A 23,463-nucleotide genomic window follows, 5' to 3' on the forward strand; every position below is an offset into this window, starting at 1 on the left:
TTATAGCTGATTATAAATCCATAATAATACATGTTTTATAACATAATGTTGTGTTAGATCTTTTTATCAATTTAAGTTCTTGTGAACATTACAGGTTTTGAACTTCTATTTCCTATTTATGGACTGTAGGCCTCATTGACTTTAGCTCATACAACTCGTTTTAAAGTTAAAAAAAAGCATAATGTATGGATTATTTTGACTATAACAAATACTCAGATGAAACATATTGTGCTATTTATCATAGGCTACTTTGTGTCAAAGTTTAACAAGGACACTCTCCTCCTCACCAGTGTCATGATCAAAGATATGATCAAGAGACTCACATAGAGTATATCGTTTGGTCATTGTGCTGCCACAGAATGAATTGTGAGCAAGGCCTCAAAAAAGCTTTATATACCAGAGCTGCGAGAAAAGTTCTATATATTATTGAAACAATGTTGCGATTGTTTGTGTGAATGCCAACAGGTGTAGTTCCCAGATTCTATTGGGGAAAGGTTCCTGTGCAGATTGCTATGGAAGCCAAGAAGGGGAGTGAGGTTTGTGTGTGTGTGTGTGTGTGTGTGTGTGTGCTCAAACATACATGCATGTGGGGGTCTGGGAGAGGAAGTGTGTCCATCTGATGAATGGGCATGTACCTGAACTCAATTTTATACACTAATTATAGTCTCACCCATTCATTTCTAATGACTGGTCATTTTTGACACGGAACACCACAGGTGTACAAAAGTTAAATAAAACACACAAAATGTTATGAAAATCATCTAAATGTATTTTGTTTATTCAGATGCCCTGTGTGGACAAAGTCATGGAACCTTATGACAATCAGATTAAATTAACTACATTTTTCACTTGTAAATCGGTCCAATTCGACCGGAACACAGCAGGAGGGTTAAATTAACAATGAAAAGCAGATACATTTAGGCTAACAAGAAAAGTGCTCCACCATGTCACGGTATTGTGAGGAAAACGGAAACAAGTACATGGAACCTTCTGAGGTAATCCCAACATTCCAGGGAGATGTGTGAGGATCGACGCTGGAGACAGGAAGCAGGTGCAGGGAGAACACTTAATAAATAACAGACATGAAACAGGACAGGAATAGCATCTGGACAGGGGACAAAATAACGACATCAATGCTGACACCAGGAACAAATGGGGGAGCAGACAGTTATAGATGGGGCAATCAACAAAGCGAAGGAGTCCATGTGAGTACAATGAGCACTGCTGTGCGTAATGATGGTGTCAGGTGTGCGTAATGAAGGGCAGCCTAGAGCCCTCGAGCGCCAGAGAGGGAGAGCAGGAGCAGGTGTGACAAGATGATGTTGTTCATGTGATTTAAGTGACATATGACCCTTAAAACAGAGGCTCCATTTAACGATACTGGACCTCTTGATACGATCGAGTGAGGAGGGAAACCCACCCTGTCACCAGGGAGATCTGCTTTTGACCACCCAGTCTGATCAGATGATTCATCTCCTCAACGTATCAGATGCGTGAAATGTAACTGTAGTGGAAAAATTTGAGAAGGTGATACTCGCAACTAGCGACTTGCAGGCGCTGAGGCCCAGCATGAAGACTCAATACATTATTTAGACGGCTGGCCATATATTTGCATCTCACAGGAGAGAGCCACACCATATCTGTGGCAATCTCGGGGACGAAACATTCCCACGGATGTCCTGCGCTCACTGGACTGATGAAACTTGAATCAGCTAAATGACTGTTACTGTAAATTATATTGCCATGTTTGGATTGTTTTAGGAGTTCACAAAAAGCTAAGAATTTTGATATGTTCTATTGTACTGTAAGCGCTATGGATTTATTGTTACAGAGAAACTGTGTTACAGAGATCTGTGTTATTCAGTTTGTCGGACTGCAGATGGTTCAAAGAGGAGCGACACAGGGGTGCGGTCCTATCATTTAAATTCATTGGATTAGATTACAATCTGGGTGTGTTTTCCTACTTATTGTTTTAACTAGCAAAGTGCAAAGAAAGTTGAATTCAGGCTGGGCATGAGTTCAAGCTTGAATTTGGTTAAAAGGACAGTGAATTTGCTCATACTTCTGAGAACTTGTTAGCAAGCTCCTGTGCATGTCACACACGTTAAGTCCTATTTAGTTGATAGTCATTTACTCTGTCTTAGTCTCTAATGTATAATGTATTTCATGTACACTGTAATTGTTTGAGTGTTGTAAAACACTCATTCTTTTGTAACTAACAAATCATATTAGTTGAATTTACAGAGTAATTCTGTGACTGACTATATGTTCATAATTTAGTAGATCTATTGGTGAATATAATTTACACTACACATAGTACAGTGCATTTGGAAAGTATTCAGACCCCTTCAAGTTTCCACATTTTGTTACATTACAGCCTTATTCTAAAATGTGTTTTTTTTTAAGTCTCTCATCAGTCTACACACAATACCCCATAATGTCAATGTGAAAACAGGTTTAATTTTTGCAAACTAAGCTCAAGTGCATCCTGTTCCCATTGATCATCCTTGAGATGTTTCTACAACTTGATTGGAGTCCAACTGTGGTAAATTAAATTGGGCATGATTTGGAAATGCACTTGTCTATATAAAGTCCCACAGTTGACAGTGCATGTCAGAGTAAAAAACCAAGCCATGAGGTCGAAGGAATTGTCCGTAGAGCTCCGAGACAGGATTGTGTCGAGGCACAGATCTGGAGAAGGGTACCGAAACATTTCTGCAGCATTGAAGGTCCCCAAGAACACAGTGGCCTCCATCATTCTTAAATGGAAGAAGTTTGGAACCACCAAGACTTTTCCTAGAGCTGGCCACCCGGCCAAACTGAGTGAGAAGGGCCTTGGTCAGGGAGGTGACCAAGAACCCGATGGTCACTCTGAGAGAGCTCCAGAGTTCCTCTGTGGAGATGGGAGAACCTTGCAAAACCTTCCAGAAGCATCCCGGAGTCGCCTCTTCACTGTTGACATTGAGACTGGTGTTTTGCGGGTACTATTTAATGAAGTTGCCAGTTGAGGACTTGTGAGGCGTTTGTTTCTCAAACTAGACACTCTCATCTACTTGTCCTCTTGCTCAGTTGTGCACCGGGGCCTCCCACTCCTCTTTCTATTCTGGTTTGTCACGGTTGTCGTCGGTGAAGGAGGACCAAAACGCAGCAGGTATGTGTATGCTCATTTCGACTTTTATTAGCTACAAAATGAACGTACAAAAATAACAAAACAGAAATAACGATCGACAAAACAGTCTGGCAAAGCATAAGGCTTACACACAGAACAATCACCCACAAATAACAAACACAAACACACCCTAATATATGGGACTCTCAATCAAAGGCAGATAGACAACACCTGCCTTCAACTGAGAGTCCCAACCCCAATTAACCAAACATAGAAACAGACATACTAGACTAAACATAGAATACCAGAAAACCAAAAAACCAAACAGTGCCCAAAAAACCCCTGAATACTTAAACCAAATGCCCCTTCAACAACAACACACCACCCCGAACCACATAAAACAAATACCCTCTGTCACGTCCTGACCAAACTACAATACTAATTAACCCTTATACTGGCCAGGACGTGACATGGTTAGAGCCCGTTTGAGCTGTTCTGTGAAGGGAGTAGTACATAGCGTTGTACGAGATCTTCAGTTTCTTGGCAATTTCTCGCATGGAATAGCCTTCATTTCTCAGGACAAGAATAGACTGACGAGTTTCAGAAGAAAGTACTTTGTTTCTGGCCATTTTGAGCCTGTAATCGAACCCACAAATGCTGATGCTCCAGATACTCAACTAGCCTAAAGAAGGCCAGTTTTATTGCTTCTTTAATCAGGACAACAGTTTTCAGCTGTGCTAAAATAATTGCAAAAGGGTTTTCTAATGATCAATTAGCCTTTTTAAAATTATAAACTTGGATTAGCTAACACCATGTGCCATTGGAACACAGGAGCGATGGTTGCTGATAATGGGCCTGTACGCATATGTAGATATTCCATAAACAATCTGCCATTTCCAGCTACAATAGTAATTTACAAAATTAACAATGTCTACACTATATTTCTGATCAATTTGATGTTATTTTAATGGACAAAAGAATTGCTTTTCTTTCAAAAACAAGGACATTTCTAAGTGACCCCAAAATTTTGAACGGTAGTGCACATTTGCGAACATTTCTAAAAACCCGTTTTTGCTTTGGCATTATCAATCAATCAATCAATCAAATGTATTTATGAAGCCCTTTTTACATCAGCCGATGTCACAAAGTGCTATACAGAAACCCAGCCTAAAACCCCAAACAGCAAGCAATGCAGATATACGTAGAAGCACGGTGGCTAGGAAAAACTCCCTAGAAAGGCAGGAACCTAGGAAGAAACCTAGAGAGGAACCAGGCTCTGAGGGGTGGCCAGCCCTCTTCTGGCTGTGGGGTATTGTGTTTAGATTGATGAGGAAAAAAACGATTTAATCAATTTTAGAATAAGGCTGTAACGTAGGGTCTGAATACTTTCCGAATGCACTGTATATGCTTGGGTTCCACCTTGGCATCCCTGGTGTACTTGACTCAATAAATTATTGCAAGAACATTGGTCGCCAGGATTAGCTGTTTGTATCTCTTAATAATTGCATAACGGTGCAAGATAGACACGTTCATTACAGTCATACTAGTGATGCAAGGCTCGCTACCTTGACTAGATCCTCCAGAGATGCACAGGGCCTGTTGCATTTATTCACATAATAATGAAGTCAGATTTATGAATGTAGTTAATTATTATATTCAACATCATTTTAATTCAACTACATAACAAGGGGGCTTGTTTGAGACATGCAAATGATACTGTGCGTTGCTTTCACTCAGCAGGCCAGCATGATATTCTCAGTGTGCCCTGCAGGAGATCCAGTGACTGGGCCTCTACCACCTTTCAGCGCCCACCCTGAGCCTGGAGGACTGGCTAGCTACTAGCTAGAGTAGAGCTTCTGGACGAGAGGAAACCCGAGCTAAGCCACAATCTAATTTTGTTTTTCGCCTTCTGTGCGTTGGATTTAGAAACACGTGGCGTAAGATAAATCTTCCCCCACTGGCCTGGCCTGGAATGTCCACTGGAGCCAAAGTGCGGTCCCAAGTCGACAGTGGGTTTAATTCACATATTCACCCTGGTCATCCCCTCGTTTGCTCAGCTCGCATTGTCCTCTTAAACAACACATCCATTCCAAACACATTCCATATCCTCATCACAGGAAACAACAACCCCACTTTTTATAAAAGGAGGGAATATATATATATGGTAGCTCATTCCCGCATATCCTATAAGTATTGGGGGGGGGGCTTCCATAAATATAAGAAGGGAGTAAATTAAAGGGAGTAAGAGTAAATGCAAAGGAGGGAACATGAAAATACAGGCCTCTAATTCACACCTTCCTCTACACATTACCAGAGAGGCACAGCAGCTGACATCTGACAGCTTTGGAGTGTTTAGAGGCATAAACAAGGCCAGTCTCAATATCCATGCATGCCCTCTGAAACGACAGGCACAAGCAATGAGCGTCTCTTTGCTAAGGTCTTATTTCAGCTTTATACAGTATAATTAACAGTAAGCCACTTTCAAATCATGTGTAGAAAATTGGGTAACACTTTACTTGACACCCAGCGTCATAACACGTTATGACACAGTCATAACCATGCCATAATATGTTATAACAGCTAACATAATTTGTCATAACGTGTCATAATGTGGTCACAACACATTAGTGTTATGGCCATATTATGACAGGTTTTGACAAGTTGTGTCAGCTGTTATGACATATTATGGCATGGTTATGACCGTGACGCTGGGTGTCAAGTAAAGTGTTACCAAAAATTGTTATTAGGATTGCCAAACTGAACAGCCAGTTTTGGAAGGAGGAACATACTATAATCTCCCACTGTAGTCGGGTCATTCCTACAATGTGGTGCATTTTGGACTTGTAACTTTTGGTCAAGCTCAGACACAGAAAAAAAAAGTGTGTGTTCATTTTCCAACCTGTTCAAAACCTGTTCAGAGCACCACCTAACAGGGTGGAACACCTAACAGAGTGGACATTTTGAGCCTAAATTAGCCATAGTTCTGTGAGTGAGAAAGATTGAGCTAGCATAATGGTGAACACTTGAACAGAATTTTAACTTCTCTATCAAACATATTTTAACATTTCAATTTAAAAAAATGTTCTCTATAACAGCCTAAGAGGGTGGAAAAATAGATAAAACTGAGTGTTTATATTTATTTAGCTTTGCACCATTGTTTTCCAACCAAATAAATTATGACACTTCCTGAATGTGGTGCCATTGTAGGAAGGGGTTGTTTTCTTAAATGGAGAATAACAACACACTAACAGGGTAGAAAGTGATATCAGGGACACACAGACAATCTGAAATAAAATAATAATAAATACAATAATCATGAAAAAAAAGTTATTGATGAGAGAGAATTTAACGAGGACAAAAAAAATGTAATATTTAAACATTTGATTATTTTATGGCTTATAATTTATCGTGGAATTTGATGAATAACTCCCAGGAACATTGCAAAAATGCCTACATCCACTGAAAAAAAAGTGTTTAAAATGCTTAAATTCCCTTTCAAGATCCATATTTTAATGTTTTTAAGGTAAAGGACACCTGACCTTATATTTAAAGCCTTTCGGAATTTTACAATAAAGTGATATTTCCTGAGGACAGAAAAGGCACCGCATTGTAGGAATGACCCTGTATCCATCAGTATGCCACCATAGGAGCCTTCTGTTTGTACTGCAGCTACCTCTCTAATACCGACACATATCAATGTCCAGTCATGGAGTACATTCCATCCCAACCATCACAACACAACTCAGTAATGATACCGCAGCTTATGTCCAGCATGAGCCTTTGTACTGGGCAGGATGCTGGAATCTTATTAAGGTAGTTATTTAGAGGGATCATCAGACAGTGTAGTGATCCAGGCTTTAACACACTGATATGGTCATGTCAAGCCCATATTCCAATGAACTAAAGCGAGGTCAAAATACCAGATAACACCTGGTGAGAATAAATATGTTCAGAATGCCAGTTAGTGACCCAGGTCTACAGTAATGCAATTGTTTATCAACCAAACTGAACGACTTCAAAACCCCAAATCTCAAAGTAGAATTACTGGAGGGGACGTCTCCAATAAATAAGTCAGCAAATTTTGTCATGTGACATTCTGGGGCTTCTCTTGTTGAAAAGATATCAAAAGATTTGCAAGTTATCAGACTCCTGACATGTTTAGGTTGCACAAGGCCACTTATATACTAGTAAAGTTTGTACATACAGCCAACTGCTACAACTGATATTGTGAAACACTCGTGGGCTATAATTGAATATTTGTTGACTGACTTGGTTCTAATCATCAAACCATTGCACAAGTCAACAATTCCAACAGGTCTCGGAATTGTCTTACAGGTGGACCAATTTAGAGCGAGGCGCACATGATCCCCGGGGGCCAATCAGAGCTCTCAGTTTGCAGAGTGCATCGCAGAAGGATGTTTGGCCTGGCCAAGCCCCCCACCCCCCCTCCCCATCCTGGCCCCTTCCATCATCCCCAACTGCACCCTGGAATGCCAAGCTGGCTCACCCCGCTGCACACTATATAATTGACACACTTTTGCAGTTCCAAAGTTAAATCCCAGCAAATGCAACACATTTTTCACCACACAACTTTTTTATTTGCCAGCTTATACGGTTTGATCACAAAACAAAACAGTTAAGTCATTCAAATTTGACATGACTTCCAGGCTAAGATTTCATATTTGATTGATACAGTAGATAAACATGCAAATGTACCTTCCATTTAAAGTTGTTAAGAGATAGATAGCTTTACAGCTTTATGCATAGTCAACAGCTGAACACAAACCAGGACATATTTTGAGTAAGGATCCAGTGACATAAGCCAGATGAACCTAAGCTGTACCAACACCTGACCCCTAGACCACCCAACTAATTGTTCCTCTGGGGAAAATAAAAAGTCCCACACCATGCAGAGACCTTACCAGTGGACCACTGTGCAGCTACTAGTCCAATGGGTGATGACTGTACTGTGTGAGACAGGCAGGGACAAACGGTTCTCTCTGCTCCTCTCCCTGGCTCTCTCTTCCCTGCTCACCAAGGGGGCGCAGAGGGTCCTTCTCTGAGCACCACTCAACTGTCATCTACAGGGGTGGTATCCAGGCGGGAGGGGGGTGGGTGGGTGGTGTCAGGGGGAGTGTTAGGTGGGGGGAGGCAGCCATGGCAGTGGCTGGGACTGAGAGCCACCAGCTCCACTATAGCAGTGTCTGACTGAGCCTGAGGAGGGAGGTGGTTGAGGAAGTGAGCTAGGGCCCGTCTCAGGTTACTTCCCTTCCATCTGACACAGCTGACTCTACAGTTAACCAGAGAACTAAACACTCTGACCCGCAAATATAGACCAGCCCCTAGCTAGCACGTTGCCCAAACACTGTGACTGCTTCAGCAGATACAGGAATACTGTAAGCATGTGAAAATTAAATGGAAGGCTTGAATCAGCATGTGCAGGTGGAATGCATCATATGTAAGAAATAGCTCTTGTGTGGAAGTTCCTATTACTATGGTGCCAGTCAGACTTAGTTCTGGGTGAAGATGAAACCCATGTTTCCTGTTTCAGCTCCCAGCTCGATCACTGACTGGCACAGGTGTTGTGTGACATTAATAACTTGGGAGCGTTAAAAGGTCGGTCCACTGAAACAACCTCTTCCGTACTCTTAGGTGCTGTTCTTAAAGTATAACCATAAGAATGACATAGTCCTAGACTACCTCCAAATGTATCGTTTTTGTATAGTTTTGGTAAGTTGATATTGTTCCAATGTTATTCAAATAACCACTGAACATCACAATAATTTGTCTACATCTTTTATTGTTCAACAGTTTTTTTTATATAATAACACCTCAATTAGTGTTACTAATTAATTTCACGGGTTGAGTATACAGTACATGCTGTAAAATGATAAGAAAGTTCCAGTGCAAAAATAAAGCAAAAGTAAGACAAAAGAAAGGACAAAATAAAATACAAATGATATTGCAATACAATTTCAAAAACAAAATGGAAAAATAACAGGTAAGGAAACAATATATTTTGTGGATATTTATCAATATAAATTGGTCAACTTTATTCTATTATTTTTTTTACACTATATATATATATATATTGTAGGGGAAAATGGATCAAGACTGATTGGTCTACCAGTCTATTCAATAAAATCTCATATAACCGTCAACGACACTCAACATCAAAAACCTTTCGGAATTCTTTCTCCATCTTACTCAAATTCCCGAGAACAAAAACTAAATTTGCTCTGCATCATATAAAGCAGAGAGGAATCTTCACAGCTACACGACACACACCTGACACACATCATCATCAACCTCCTCAGTCCTTCCTACAGTACACACCTCTCAATAGGACAAGCAAACCCATGATTTCATACAAGAGCACTTCCTGAAATATGGGGGTGGATAGGAGGGGAAATGACACAGTGAGTGCTATGACTCACAATCCTCAACTGCAATATAACTGTCTGTTGATAAACTATTATTTAACTCAGTAACATGTCTGATATCACAACTTTTGCTTAAAATCCCTGTTTTTTATAGAAATAATTACCAACAGTTTACAAATGGACAATATAGTGACTCACTGTCACAAGTTCTACTTAGGCATAAAAAAACAGGAAAAACTTGTTCAAATGTAAGTTCAGGATAAAAAGTTTAAATGGTTTAAATCTACCCATTCAATCTCTTATTTGAAATTGACAAATTATAACATTTGCATCATACATGCCAAATGAATAAGATATCAACTGAGTGCTCTGTTACTATTTTCAAAAATACTTAATTAAAGCCGATCTATTAATAAAAACATTTAGTCAAAACTCAATTTGATTGATTCATTACCACTTTGCCTTGAACACAAATCTCAGTCAGAATGTAAGTTAAAAACAAATCTGCGAATTAGACCAATGACAATGAAAGCATTAGTTCATGGAAACTTCATGGAAATCATTATAGGGTAAATATACATTCAAATAATTGCTATGTGAAACAGTACCTAACTGGCTATTCCTTCTAACCTAAATATATTGTCAGTTGAATACACCTCATGAGTGAATGCTTACATAAAAATATGAGATGCTTTTTGGTAACAACAAAATAACAACATCATATCAAACTGTCCCTTGAAAAAGTTCATTTTCAGTTGAAAATATGCATACAGAACCAGCTGCAGTATTTCTATCATGAAGATAAAGTAACCATAATTGTCCAAACTGGATTTGAAATGAAAATGTTGAGCTCCATTTGGTGGCAAAAAAAGAAGCAAAAAAGCAAAACAAAATAAAACTGGAAAAAAATACAATTGATTTGAGTTTACATTTCACATTTGTGGTACAGATCAATTATTTCAATGTCCTTTAACAAACATTTTTTACAAAAGAGTATATATTTTATAATTTAAAGAGTTAAAAGCCTATTGCTGTTATAACATCATTTTCAGATCATGACGTATTAAATAGAAGATTTAGCTTGATCTAAATCAGATGCAATCTCTGTTTAATGTGACGCTATCAAATTTTGTAAATAAAGGACTTCAAAAGGACTTCAAATGTATTACACGGTGACAATAAAGCATTTTACATTGAACATTTACAAAAGTGGTCATAGTGCAAAGGGCTAGATCATTTGCAAATCCATTAACCTGTACATAGAGATGACCAGTGGATATAAAATATCTATAAAACAGTGCAAATAATATGTACATCCACTTACGTACAAAAATACCTATATAGCACGAGGTCAACATCATGTTCCTTTTCTTCTTCCTCTTAAAAACGACTTAATGCAAAACATGATCTGTTTTATATCAAGAGATGCAACAGGGTATATAATGCCTATTTGGTAATCTAAATTACGACTAGAAAGTGGAGACTGTAAAACTAAGTATACACCATTGGAATTGCAAGGGCAGTAAATGGACTTAATAGTGAGAAATAAGGACAAGCAATTTGCAGTATCAGTGTCTACATTTAAAAACGATTACTAGCCCACTAATCTCTGTAGTCTTTCTAATGCACTCTTCATTATTAAGGGACTTATGTGTTGTCACTCCCTTTGGAGTAAGAACATTTGATTTTAATTTCCTGACGTGCAACTTGACTGTGCAACTTTAAAAGCACATAATACTTGCAAATAATACTGGATGGTAAATAGGATTTAACACCAACAATGGCACTTGCTAATAATACAATGATGAATATACCAACATTCACTAAATAAAAAACGTTCTGATGCATTTTGGATATAAACAAAGAAGCAATTGTGCTTTTTAGTCCATGTGATATTGAGATCAATATGAATTCAAACGTAGGTTGCCGATGTATTTCAAAACATAAAGAATAAGCCCTGTGTATGGCTATTAAGGCGCAATATTCACTTCTTAAGTACTATAGCTAGAAACTTGAAATAACCAACATAAAACCAATGTGTTGGCCTTAGCCACAAAAATAATAAATTAATGCTGATTGGTAATGGTGTATCCTCATATGCATGGGGTTTTGTAGCTGTATTACTAAAGTGTAACTTCAGTTTTTAAGAGGACTGTATCTGAGCATAATTCATGTTGTTTCTGAGATGATCCCTGTATGAATGTTTGTTGTTTTCAGGCCCCAGAGCTCACCAGTTGAACAGAGAGTTTTGGCCCAGTGTCATGAAGTAGATCTGGCTGCTGCCACCTGACTGCACTGAGGCAAAGAACACCTTCACACAGAAAATAGATGAAGCAGTTAAACATTTACAACTTCCAGTATAATATTCAACACCTACAATACTATGAACAACATACAGTGGGCTAGGACATATTTTCTGTATCTAGCCAAGTCCTATGTAAGCCCTAAAAGTAATATGGGGGGAATAGGGTGTCATGTGAGCTTTGCCCAAGGTATGTTTTGGTATATATTAGGATGTTGTCTTACCTTGTCATTCCTCTCACACAGGAATTTGAGTTTCTGGGCCTTCTTGTGCATGAAGACTCCCTCAAGGTTGCCTGTGTTAGCTGACCTCAGCTCGATGGCTTTGTCTCCCCAGCCCATCACCTGGTTGGACTGCAGGTAGGCTGTGGAGACACACACACCATCCCAGACATAGATTGAGGCACAAATGGCACCTTATTCCCTATACTACTTTTGACCAGGGCCCGTAGGGGTCTTGTCAAAAGTAGTACACTATATAGGGAATAATGTGCCATTTGGGATGAGCCCTTAGTCACGAGAGTACACACTCAGGGTTTTAGACCCTCCAAGGGTTTCTGCCTCTCAGTGAGTGCCATGTTGTAAACCAATCTCGAGATGCATCTAGAGATGAAAATCAATAGGTTCCCCTTTACCACACTCTCGCCTTTAGAGCCTACACCCAGAGATTATTTACACTCTATATACTCTGGTCCAGACTCGGCTGAGCGCTGTCATGTCTGTGAGTCTATTCCCCACACACACCCTTTCCCCTTGAATAATGACCTGGCCAATGGACCCAACTAAATGAGTCTAACAGGACATCTTATTTTTAGAGCCACTGTCCCAAATCTGTCTAGAGGGGTTGGATCCAGCTTGACTCCTCTTTGCACCCAGTGATCCAAGCACAATAAGTAAGGTTAACTTCTTGCTTGCTGCATAACAAAAAGGGTCAATACAAGAGACATGTTCTATTTTTAAAACAGTCTGGGTCTTCAAGTCTATCAAATCTATCCATTTTAATATAAAATTAGACTTATAAGCGCTAGTTTTTCAATCCGAGTGGAGGTGGAATCTCTCTCTCTCTCTCTCTCTCTCTCTCTCTCTCTCCCCCGTCTTTCAAGAGATATGCAAACAAGCACGCGCACACATGTACGCACGCACAGCCTGCAGGTTTTGATTTGGTGGCTGGCTACGATGTACAGAAACTCACCGACAGATGCAGGCATCTCTCCCCACTGCAGCACTGTTTCCTTGGTGATGCGTCCATAGGTGTCTATGTAGACCCCCTCGTCTTCATAACACACCAGAACCTCCATGCCACTGCTGTTGGGTAGGATGATGATGGCATGGGGCCGGATCACACCCTGGATCTAAGACAGACAAACACACACAGTCAGATGAGATGAGATGATGATAAGATGGGTTACGTCTCAAATGGCATGGTATCCCCTATATAGTGCACTACTTTTGACCAGAGCCCTACGGGCCTGACAGGTGCAATTTAAGACACATCCATAATGTTTTCTATAGGGGCTGGATTGTCTCTGCTGTAACCAAGTAGCTTGATCTTGCCATCTAGCCACTGAGCTAGCAAGTTAGCAATCCAAATGCATAGCTGGAGTCCTGAGCTGGATATCATTTATTAGGCACATCTTGGATAGTTAACTTATAGTTGTGGCGTAGCACACACACTTCTGCAGCCCCCGGTATTAAAATGAAACCGTCGGTATGTCTAAATGCCCCAGTATACGGTATATACGGTATATCGCCTAAGCCTACCAGATAACATTGGCTAATAAAACAAAGTATCATTGCTCACTCACACTCCCACTCTCCCTCTCTGGAACCATCTGGATTTATTCTGTTTGATGAGAGGCTGGTTCAGAGTCAGTGAACTGAGGCTAAATAACATGTTGAATCAGCCGAGTCACAGACTACAGGTGGCAACAGAGAGAGGGTGACAACGCTTAATTGATTCTGTCTCAGCTAATTAATTGCCATACAATGTTTTCACTTAATTTCTTTAATTACAATCTCATTTGCCAAAGACGCTCAGTGATCAGCTCTTTCTCCCCTGACATTGGGATGCAACTCAGGTACCCAAATGAGTGTTGTTGCTATGGCTGGGTGAGCTCCACTGAGATGTGAGGCAGGGTTGCATGTTTCGTCACAATACTGTTTTGAACGTTTGTTTTGGACTGATGCCTGATAATACTTATTGCATCGTCAATGAACGCTGATGAAGATTTCATCAAAAGTGCATTGAAGTGGCTTGGAAATTCAATGACATTCAAAAGGAGGCAAATAATTGGTAGGAAAACCTTTTGTCATAATTTTGATGTCACCATATTGACTTTAGATGCTGTATAACGTTAGCTAGCTAGCTAATATTGAGGGGAGGCCACTGGATTTTAGCTAGCTAACATTAGCATTGCTTTGCTATCTAATGACAACATTGCCATCTGTCTAAAGTAAATTTGATTACATGATAATGCTGGCAAAGTTGTTTCCTAATAAATATTTGACTACTTTAGCAATGTCATCGTATTGCCAGGCACTATAGTGTAATTTAGCCTCTGTCCAGAATGACCGGGCTTATCACCACTTTAGGGCACCACTATGGCGCCGCAGATAGAGGGCGGCTTGAGAACGTTCATAACAATGGCATGACGCGACCAAGTGATGGAGGTGCAACCTATGAATATAACCACTGAACAGCATCTTGGGTTGAATAAGCGGCAGCGAGGCGGAGGAGGGAGCCACTTCTTTGTGGGCTATACTCGGCCTTGTCCTAGGACGGTAAGTTGGTGGTTGTAGACATCCCTCTAGTGGTGTGGGGGCTGTGCTTTGGCAAAGTGGGTGGGGTTATATCCTGCCTGTTTGGCTCTGTCCGGGGGTATCATCGGATGGGGCCACAGTGTCTTCTGATCTCTCCTGTCTCAGCCTCCAGTATTTATGCTGCAGTAGTTTATGTGTCGGGGGGCTAGGGTCAGTCTGTTACATCTGGAGTATTTCTCTTGTCTTATCCGGTGTCCTGTGTGAATTTAAATATGCTCTCTCTAATTCTCTCTTTCTCTCTTTCTGTCTTTCTCTCCGAGGACCTGAGCCCTAGGACCATGCCTCAGGACTACTTGGCATGATGACTCCTTGCTGTCCCCAGTCCACCTGGCCGTGCTGCTGCTCCAGTTTCAACTGTTCTGCCCTCGGCTATGGAACCCTGACCTGTTCACCGGACGTGCTTGTTGCACCCTCGACAACTACTATGATTATTATTATTTGACCATGCTGGTCATTTATGAACATTTTAACATCTTGACCATGTTCTGTTATAATATCCACCCGGCACAGCCAGAAGAGGACTGGCCACCCCTCATAGCCTGGTTCCTCTCTAGGTTTCTTCCTAGGTTTTTGCCTTTCTAGGGAGTTTTTCCTAGGGAGTTTTTCCTAGCCACTGTGCTTCTTTCACATGCATTGCTTGCTGTTTGGGGTTTTAGGCTGGGTTTCTGTACAGCACTTTGAGATATCAGCTGATGTACGAAGGGCTATATAAAAACATTTGACCCCCCCCCACCAGGTCCCTCATAAGCACTTGCATAATAGCCAACATTCAAACAATGAGACTGTCTTTTAGTCTCTGTTATCTCTTTGAGGATGCAACATTCACACATTCACATACACAACATTTCTAAGACCACAAGACTATAAGAAGATTATAACAAAGTCCTTCTACATAAGAGCTGCTATAAGCGAGTCCACGTACTGGCTTAGATTAGTAGCTTAAACAGCAGGTATAACCTCAAACCCCAAATCCCCAAATCCCCAAACAAACCAACACCTCAAACAACCCCAAAAGCTTCTATGTACAGTAAGTCACAGTCACCACAGGACCAGTGTAAGTCACCACAGGACCAGTGTAAGTCACCACAGGACCAGTGTAAGTTACCACAGGACCAGTGTTAGTCACCACAGGATCCCCATACTTGCCCGGCCGAGAGCCTGTCCCCCCAGCTGCCACCCGCTGTCCTCATGCTGCTGTGGCTGTGCCACCACAATCCTCAGCATCAACACTGGCATCCACAGACGCAGCGCTATCTTAATCCGCTGCCTCGGTATCCTTATCATCTCATCATCAACAGCAGCCAGCAGGGAGAATGTACGTGGGAGAAAAGTTGTGTGTGTGTGTGAAGGAAAGAATGAGCGGACCAGCGAGTGTCAGTGAGAGTGAGTGAATACGAGAGTGAATGTGAGAGCGAGTGATCGGGTAAAACAGAAGGACTCTTCTCTTCCACTGCAGTGTAAGAGACTAAGGCACCAGTGTTATCGAGTGTGTGGTAGTGCTCTCTAAATATATCACTGTTATGAGAAAAAATGGCAGAATAACAGGTCACTTTAGCAGGCACATGGTTTGCCGGCGCTGCCGAGGTATTTTTAGAGCTATCTATCTGGTGAAAAGTAGCACACATGGCTGGAGACTGGGGCCAAAGAGAAGCAGCCAATGATAGCTATGTGGGCCAGCACAGTGGGAGAAGTGGGATAGAGCCACAGCACACCTCTGAGGGCACAGCACTGGGAGGTGGCACAGTGTGTGTGCGTGTGTGTACAAGTCTATATTTGTGTGGATGTGTGTATGTTTGTGTGTGTGCACGCACAAAAGTGAGTGTGCAAATGTATGTGTGTGTGAGTGTGTAATAGAGCTAAATTCCTTCTGAGAATGTATTCTTCCTCTGCTCTGGCTCTCAGCTCCCAGCAGCTCTCTGCAGCATTGTGTGGGTGTGTGGGATTCTCATCAGTAAGAGTAGAGGCTGCCTCAGCTCCCCTGTCCACAGTGACTAAGAGTGCAACAATCTGCACCTCTGCATCATTCCACCCTGCTACATCGTGAGCCTCATAGAGGGGGTTAGAGGTTCTAACTAACACAATATCCATCACTTGGTTCAGCTGGCTACTCAGCCTCATTCGCTTCCTGGTAGTCAGCCAAACACAGCTACCACTGAGATTAACTTATAACTGACCAAGTCTGACCTCCCTGTATCTTCAGACAACTGTTGTGACCGCGGTAGATTACTGGAGTGATGCTTGAGTTCTTTTTCAGTAAATCTGTTTGCTCCCGAGAGCTAATACCGTGACAGAGCAGAATTTCTACGAGGGGCTTTTCGAGAAAGCCATTTGCATTTGACATTTTAGTCTTTTAGCAGACGCTCCTATCCAGAGCAACTTTCGGTTACTGGCCCAACGCTCTTAACCGCTAGGCTGCCTGCCGCTCCAAAGACAAGTGCCACAAGGTCAGATACTGACAGTAGCAGGCCTGGCTTAAACACAAACCCATCCTGTCGATATTATACTGTATCAACCGCATTAGTCTTCTGGCTGTGGTGGCAAACAGCTTCTACCCACGTCAACTCTGAGTCAGAACAAAAGATCACGCTGAGTGGCGTGGGTGCAGAGGAGAAGAGCTGCTTATCTGCTATAGAATAGAGATACAGAAACTGTAGGCTAGAGGTCTGGCAGAGACCCAGGCTGCATAGCCCTGAGAGGGAGAAAGAAGGCTGGGGTGGGGAGAGGGTGGAGGGGGTGTGGGAGAGTTTAGAGGAGGCTGGGGTTGAGGTTGAGTTGGGGGTGGAGGACTCACGTGCGTTGGCAAGTAGAGGTCGTAGGGCGTCCCCGAGTCCACGTCGATGGCGTGGAAGCCCGACAGGGAGCCGTAGATGACCTTGAGTCTTTGTCCATCCTCCACCGTCAGGTCCACAGACAGAGGCCTCTGGGGGAGCAAGCCAAACGACTGGATACACACAACAAGGAGAGACATTAGGAATGACTTCGGAAGAATATACAGTATAACTATATTTATAGTATACAGTATAACTAGAGCCAATAGTTCTTCCTGGTCAAGACATACACTGAGTGGACAAAACATTAGGAACTTTTGCCTTCAAAACATCCTCAATTCGTTGGGGCATGGACTCTACAAGGTGTCGAAAGTGTACCACAGGGATGTTGGCCCATGTTGACGCCAATTCTTCCCACAGTTGTGTCAAGTTGGCTGGATGTCCTTTGGGTGGTGGACCATTCTTGATTCAAACAGGAAACTGTTGAGCGTGAAAAACCCAGCGTTGCAATTCGTGACACAATCAAAAAGGTGTGCCTGGCACCTACTACCATACCCCATTCAAAGCCATATTTCAATATTTTGTCTTGCCCATTCACCATCTGAATGGCACACATACACAATCCCTGTCTCAATTGTCTCAATCCTTCTTTAAACTGTCTCCTTCCCTTCATCTACAGTGATTAAAGTGGATTTAAGGGATCATAGCTTTCACATGGATTAACCTGGTGATTCTGTGTCGAAAGAGCAGGTGTTCCTAATGTTTTGTACACCCAGGAGCTAACACTAGGAGCTAACCCATGGTGACCACCAAGGTTAGTATATTTCATATCTTTCATGGTTTCTGTGCAGTGAGTAGAAATAATTAAAACTGTTCATTCCAGAAAGATGTGTAAGAAGTAGGGCAAGCCACTGAGGAGAGTTCAGAACTAGGACAGTGTTGTCAAGGTGACCTTAATAGCATTACATATTCTCTTTGTCTATCATTAGAGCATTCTAGATTCACAACGAAAGTATCCCGGTCCCAGATCCGTTTGTGCTTATGCCTACTCCAAGCCAAACATGGTCATGACAATTCCATAAGGAGTGGCACCCAGGCTACAATGAAAGGACATCAACATAGAGAACATAAGAAGACAAGTGGAAGGTAGTGTTGACATTTTACATGTTTACATTTTAGTAAGGGGGAAGCTGTTTCCACCAATGGCGTGCCAGGACAGAGAAGAGCTTGGACTGGGCTGTGCGGGAGCTTCCCTCCCATATAGGTGTGGGAGGGCAAAGAGACCTGAGGTGGCAGAACGGAGTGCTTGGCTTGGGGTGTAGGGTTTGAGCATAGTCTAAAGGAAGGGATGTTCAGTTCCTCTTGCTGTTCCATAGGTGAGCACCATGGTAGTGGAAAGTAGTGATGCACCATTAATAATATCATATCCGACCACTCTCTTCATGTGGATGTGTTTATTTTCCTCCATACATATTTGATGTGACTCTCACCTTGAAAGCCATGAACTTGTGGTAAGGCTTGGGAGCCCATGCATACACCTCCACAGCATTCTTCAAGGCAATCACCAGGAACTTAATCTTCTCATATCGAACTGAAATGACATGTAACAAAAAAGCAGGGATTTCAATTAGGATTAGCAATTTCTCTCATAATGGAAACTGAACAAGATTAAGGCTTTCACTACATCAGTCTGTAATACTTACGTGTCAGTGGTCTTGAACTAATGATCACTAGACAATTTCAACAAAGAGGTTTTGGTTGTGCCCCAAATTGCGACCTATTCCATATTTAGTGCACTACTTTTGACCAAGGCCAATGTAAGGAATATGGTGCCATTTAGGACGAAACCCTTGTGTAAACTAAGATTTGAAAGGCAGGAAGCCAATTGCCTTTCACTGAGGCAATAGCAGCATGCCTCTGACTATGAGAAACAATACAGAGGGGAGTGCTGGGAAGGACAGTGTGTGCTTCACTATGACATCACATCCTTCCTTGGTTGGAGTCCCTGAGCTGTCCTCACTCTGTCAACACTCTTACTAACCTCAGGAAGAGTCGCAGGAAAGAGAGGCTCACATCTCTTGAGCTCAGCACTAGCACTACACCGTGACACACAATCACTCCCTCACACCCAGTTCACATGCACCCATAATCTCACACACTGACCTATTGTGCTCTAATGGAGTCACATACTCAGAGAATAGATCAAATCATCTTGAAATAGTTTTTTGCTTGTATTATACTCATTGCTTTCTGTATACAACAACACAAAAACCTTTGGTAAGCAGTGATAGCAGTTTTAAACATCACTCATATAGGCCTGTCATGCGATACAATGAAAGATTGATCCAACACATCAGTCGTGACGCTATTGTTATGATATAGGGGGGGGTTAGTGTTAGGACATAGACACTTCCACACTCCATCCCCCAGGTGGCAGCAACCGTGTCTAGATGCTGAGCCAAGGCTTGACAAGCACATCAGGTTCAGCAAATTATGGTATAGTCAGTCAGTGTCCCATCTTACAAGCCGTGAGCCAGCTGGTATTGTTTGGTAGCCATGAGGCCATTCGTTTGTTTTTGAGTCTTTAGTTTGGGAATGCCTTTGGTATTTTTCCTATTCGTCACCATCTGAACAAATGAGAATCCACATGGAAAGGCCGACCAAGAGGTCAAGAAAGACAGAGCTGGCCCTGGACCAAGGCAAGGTTGCTGTCTCCCTGGGCACATGTATATTCAACACCTAGGTGAATATACTGATTTGTCATATAAATGCACACATTCATTCAGGTTACAGACCATGTAACTAGGCCTACGACCCCTAGACAAAGCGAGCGCAACAATATCCGTAAGCTAGGTATTGGTTTCGTAACACATTCATGATCTAAGGCCAGGTAGTGTATACTCACCGACTTTGTAGTGCACACATCCTTCCAGGTCTCCTACTGAAGTCCAGCCCTGCCTTTTCTCCACCTCTGGGTCGTTCCGTAGGATCTTGTTCCGTAGCCACGACAGGTAGTACAACCTCAGCTTGTTCTTCTTACCTGACAGAGAGGGGACAGTAATGGGGTTTAGACTAGAGAATTGGCTGCAAAAGTAGGTGCAAAAAAACATTCCAAGACTGGCTATTTGTGTGTGCGGGTGTGCCTATCTCTGTGTGTGTGTGTGTGTTTATCTGTGTGTGTGACAGATGTACTGTATATACTTGTGTGTGGCACTACTGTAACTAGTGTAATTACCTGAGATGGTGATGAGCACATTGAGGCCCTCAAGAACGTCCATCTGTTGGAAGCGTCTCCTGCTGATCAGAGAGTAGACCTTCCCCTGACCGCTCCTGTCCAGCAGCCACAGACCATTCTCTGTCCCCACCAGCAGGTTCACACCTGGACCAACACACCATAGCTCTGCATTTGGGCCTCAACATCACAAGCCTCAGCAACAAACTAGGGATGGGCATTTTAAATGATTTCACTATTTCGAAAAACATAATGAACATTTTTCGGATATCCCGATAGTCGAAATACACGTTTACATTTTTATTTATCTAGAAACTTTAATGGAAACTTGCTTGAGTGACGAGAGAGAGCCGGTGCTTTGCGCTCTGCTTGTTTAAGCAGAAGGGTGGGGGAGGGGCAAGAGAAGAGCAGAGGCCAGTGTATGTGACAGTCTATGTGTGTGGTATCGAGGGAGGGAGGGAGAGAGTGAGAGAATGTAGCCAAACTGACTCATGCTAATTAGACAAACCTGTTGCTGCCATAGGTTATCTATCATACCATCTGGTAGTTCCTATCTTGACTGCATCAAATCGTTTTTAATGAAGCTAGATAGCTAGCTAAAGTAGCAAGGTTAATTGAGGCTATTTTGCTGAGTCCTCATCTACAACTTCATTCAAATGAAACAACAGGCTATCTGTTGGTTGATCATTGTAGCCTACTCCTTTTCATTTAGCCAACCTAATTCCTTAATTTCTATTCCATTTTGCATTGTTTACAAATCTTCCACTTCACTTGCTACACATGGAAATAGATGATGGAGGTCATTACCACTAAATAAATGAATAGGGACATTTTTGGTGTGGGGTGTGATACGGTTCAAAAAAGATTGGGAACCACTGCTCGTAAGGTAGAGCTACTACCATATCACAGTAATACATATCCAATCCTTTCAGATCAACACAGTAAGTGTCTAGGGGATAGGGGTTAGGATCAGATTGGGTGTTAATCTCAATGTTATTATAAAGGTGCCTTTCTAGGGGATAAGGGCTAGGGGTCGAGTGTTTAACTGTTGCGTACCCCACAGTCCAGCACAGAGGATCTCGGTGTTGAACTTCTTCTTGTACTTGCGGATCTCGGGGGTGTCGCTCTGGGGTCTGATGTTGGTGGGGTTCACGTTAACCACGGAGCCCTTCCTGTGCCCCTCTCTCCTGATTGGCTCCTGATTAGCGAGCGGCTTGCCACTCGCTGGAGGGGAAAATCACAACCAATACTCGTATTCACAACCCTGGGACGTAATTTTGATGTCGGGCATCTGATCTTATGCTAATTACTGTAAACATGTACAGGAGAAAAAACATATGTGAGAGAATCCCTCCCCTCTGTCCCCTCTTATTTTACAATACACTAACATATAAACATGCATTGAATGAGATTTATGATAAGATAGTCCTTTTTATAGACCAAAGCATGCTGTTTAGAGACCACCCTAGCATGCAGTGATTTACTGCAGTGCTAGAATGTCTATGGGGCATTTCCTTTGTAGCATAGTGTGCGTGTGTGTGTGTGTGTGTTGTGTGTGTGTGTGTGTGTGTGTGTGTATACAAAATGAGTGTGTATGTATGAGTGTGTATATGTTGGCACTCACTGGGATTGTAGCCCACTGGGCTCTGAGGGGGAGAGATTTGCAGCAGCCTGGGGTCAATGAAGGGAGTGAAGGAGGAGGAGGAGGACGAGATGCTTTTCCCTGGAGGACTGTTTACAGGCTTCTGCAAAGGCATCCAAAATCATAATTCATATAAATGAAACAACATCAACAACAATAAATCAAAGACTTCCAGTAGGCTTGATATCAATCTTGAGATGGAAGGGGGAGTGCGAGTCTAAAACTGCTACTTCATCTCCCCCTAGTGGAGAAAGATAAACTCACATCAAATACAAATTCAGTGATTCAACCACTGCACTCTATAAAGTATTACTCTTAAAGGCCCATATTCTTAAAGGCACATATATCAATATCAAATCATTTCTGGGTAACAATTATGCATATGACTGTAATAGGTTTCTATTAAAATTGACAAAAATAGCTTTTTAGCAAGAACAAAATTCTCAAGCAAGAATTTTGCTAGGAATTTGCTAGGACTGTCTGGGTGGGGAGATGAAAATATAAAACTAGCTGTTATTGGGAGAGAGGTTTGGAACTCTCTTTGTTATTGGTCTATTAACCAATGTACCGTCTGGTGATGCTACCAGGTAAACCGAAATCCCGCACATGCAAACAGGCCATGAAAATAGGCTGATTAGAACGTCCTATGTAGATTGTATTTTCAAGCAGCAACTATTAGGAAATAACACTGATACATTTTTTTTCACACTTTTACAGGGTTAGTTTCTTCAGCTGTTGTACAAAACACAGGAAAGCAGAATTGTGACGGCGCTGGACCTTTAAACATTTTATGACCTCTAGAAAACTCACATCAAAGTGCGGTCCTCGTCCGCTCGGAGACTGGGGGAAGATGACGTCATGCAGTCCGTGCTGCCCGAGGGGCTCATGGGCCGGGCTCTTCTGCAGAAGATCAGGGAGAAGGTAATTCTCATTGCATTCTGATCCTACAGCCATGGGCCTGTGTAGTGGCTGGCCACTCTTAAGGCCTGATGCCACGCTGCTCTGCTTAGAGAAGAGACACACAGCAGAACAGCAGCATAATCCCTCGTTACTACTACCCGTCTGTCACTCTGTATTCCCTGTGTCACAACAACACTGTGTGGAGGAACAGGCAGCGGCATCTACACACACGCCAATGCTAACGCTATCTTATGGCAGGAAGGCATTGTTTAGGTTTTCATGACACTAAGTCTCCAATGACTGTTTTT

At 42.1% G+C, this 23,463-nt stretch overlaps 2 protein-coding genes across 5 annotated transcripts in view; both read right to left on the reverse strand.

Annotated features, from left to right (window-relative positions):
• LOC115174939 (palladin) overlaps window positions 1-8,101 on the reverse strand; it is a 30,740-nt gene extending 22,639 nt beyond the window's left edge. The window contains exon 1 of the mRNA XM_029733981.1: window positions 8,032-8,101. The gene's annotated coding sequence lies outside the window, so the exon portion shown is untranslated. The remainder of the gene's footprint in view (window positions 1-8,031) is intronic.
• Window positions 8,102-8,889: 788 nt separating this feature from the next.
• Window positions 8,890-23,463, reverse strand: part of LOC115174944 (mitogen-activated protein kinase kinase kinase kinase 4) — a 57,722-nt gene continuing 43,148 nt past the window's right edge. For 2 of the 4 annotated variants that reach the window (XM_029734023.1, XM_029733995.1), the window contains 10 exons: window positions 23,066-23,260; window positions 22,238-22,358; window positions 21,670-21,837; window positions 20,617-20,760; window positions 20,287-20,421; window positions 18,872-18,972; window positions 17,405-17,554; window positions 12,986-13,145; window positions 12,019-12,158; window positions 8,890-11,803 (listed from right to left, as the gene is read on the reverse strand). In XM_029734023.1, the coding sequence (XP_029589883.1) occupies window positions 11,720-11,803; window positions 12,019-12,158; window positions 12,986-13,145; window positions 17,405-17,554; window positions 18,872-18,972; window positions 20,287-20,421; window positions 20,617-20,760; window positions 21,670-21,837; window positions 22,238-22,358; window positions 23,066-23,260 (1,398 nt within the window). In that variant the 3' untranslated portion in view covers window positions 8,890-11,719. The remainder of the gene's footprint in view (window positions 11,804-12,018; window positions 12,159-12,985; window positions 13,146-17,404; window positions 17,555-18,871; window positions 18,973-20,286; window positions 20,422-20,616; window positions 20,761-21,669; window positions 21,838-22,237; window positions 22,359-23,065; window positions 23,261-23,463) is intronic. The other 2 variants (XM_029734014.1, XM_029734004.1) reach the window with 2 other exon arrangements.

The sequence above is a fragment of the Salmo trutta genome, chromosome 3 (assembly GCF_901001165.1).
Source record: "Salmo trutta chromosome 3, fSalTru1.1, whole genome shotgun sequence".
In the NCBI taxonomy this organism is placed as follows: Eukaryota; Metazoa; Chordata; class Actinopteri; order Salmoniformes; family Salmonidae; genus Salmo; species Salmo trutta.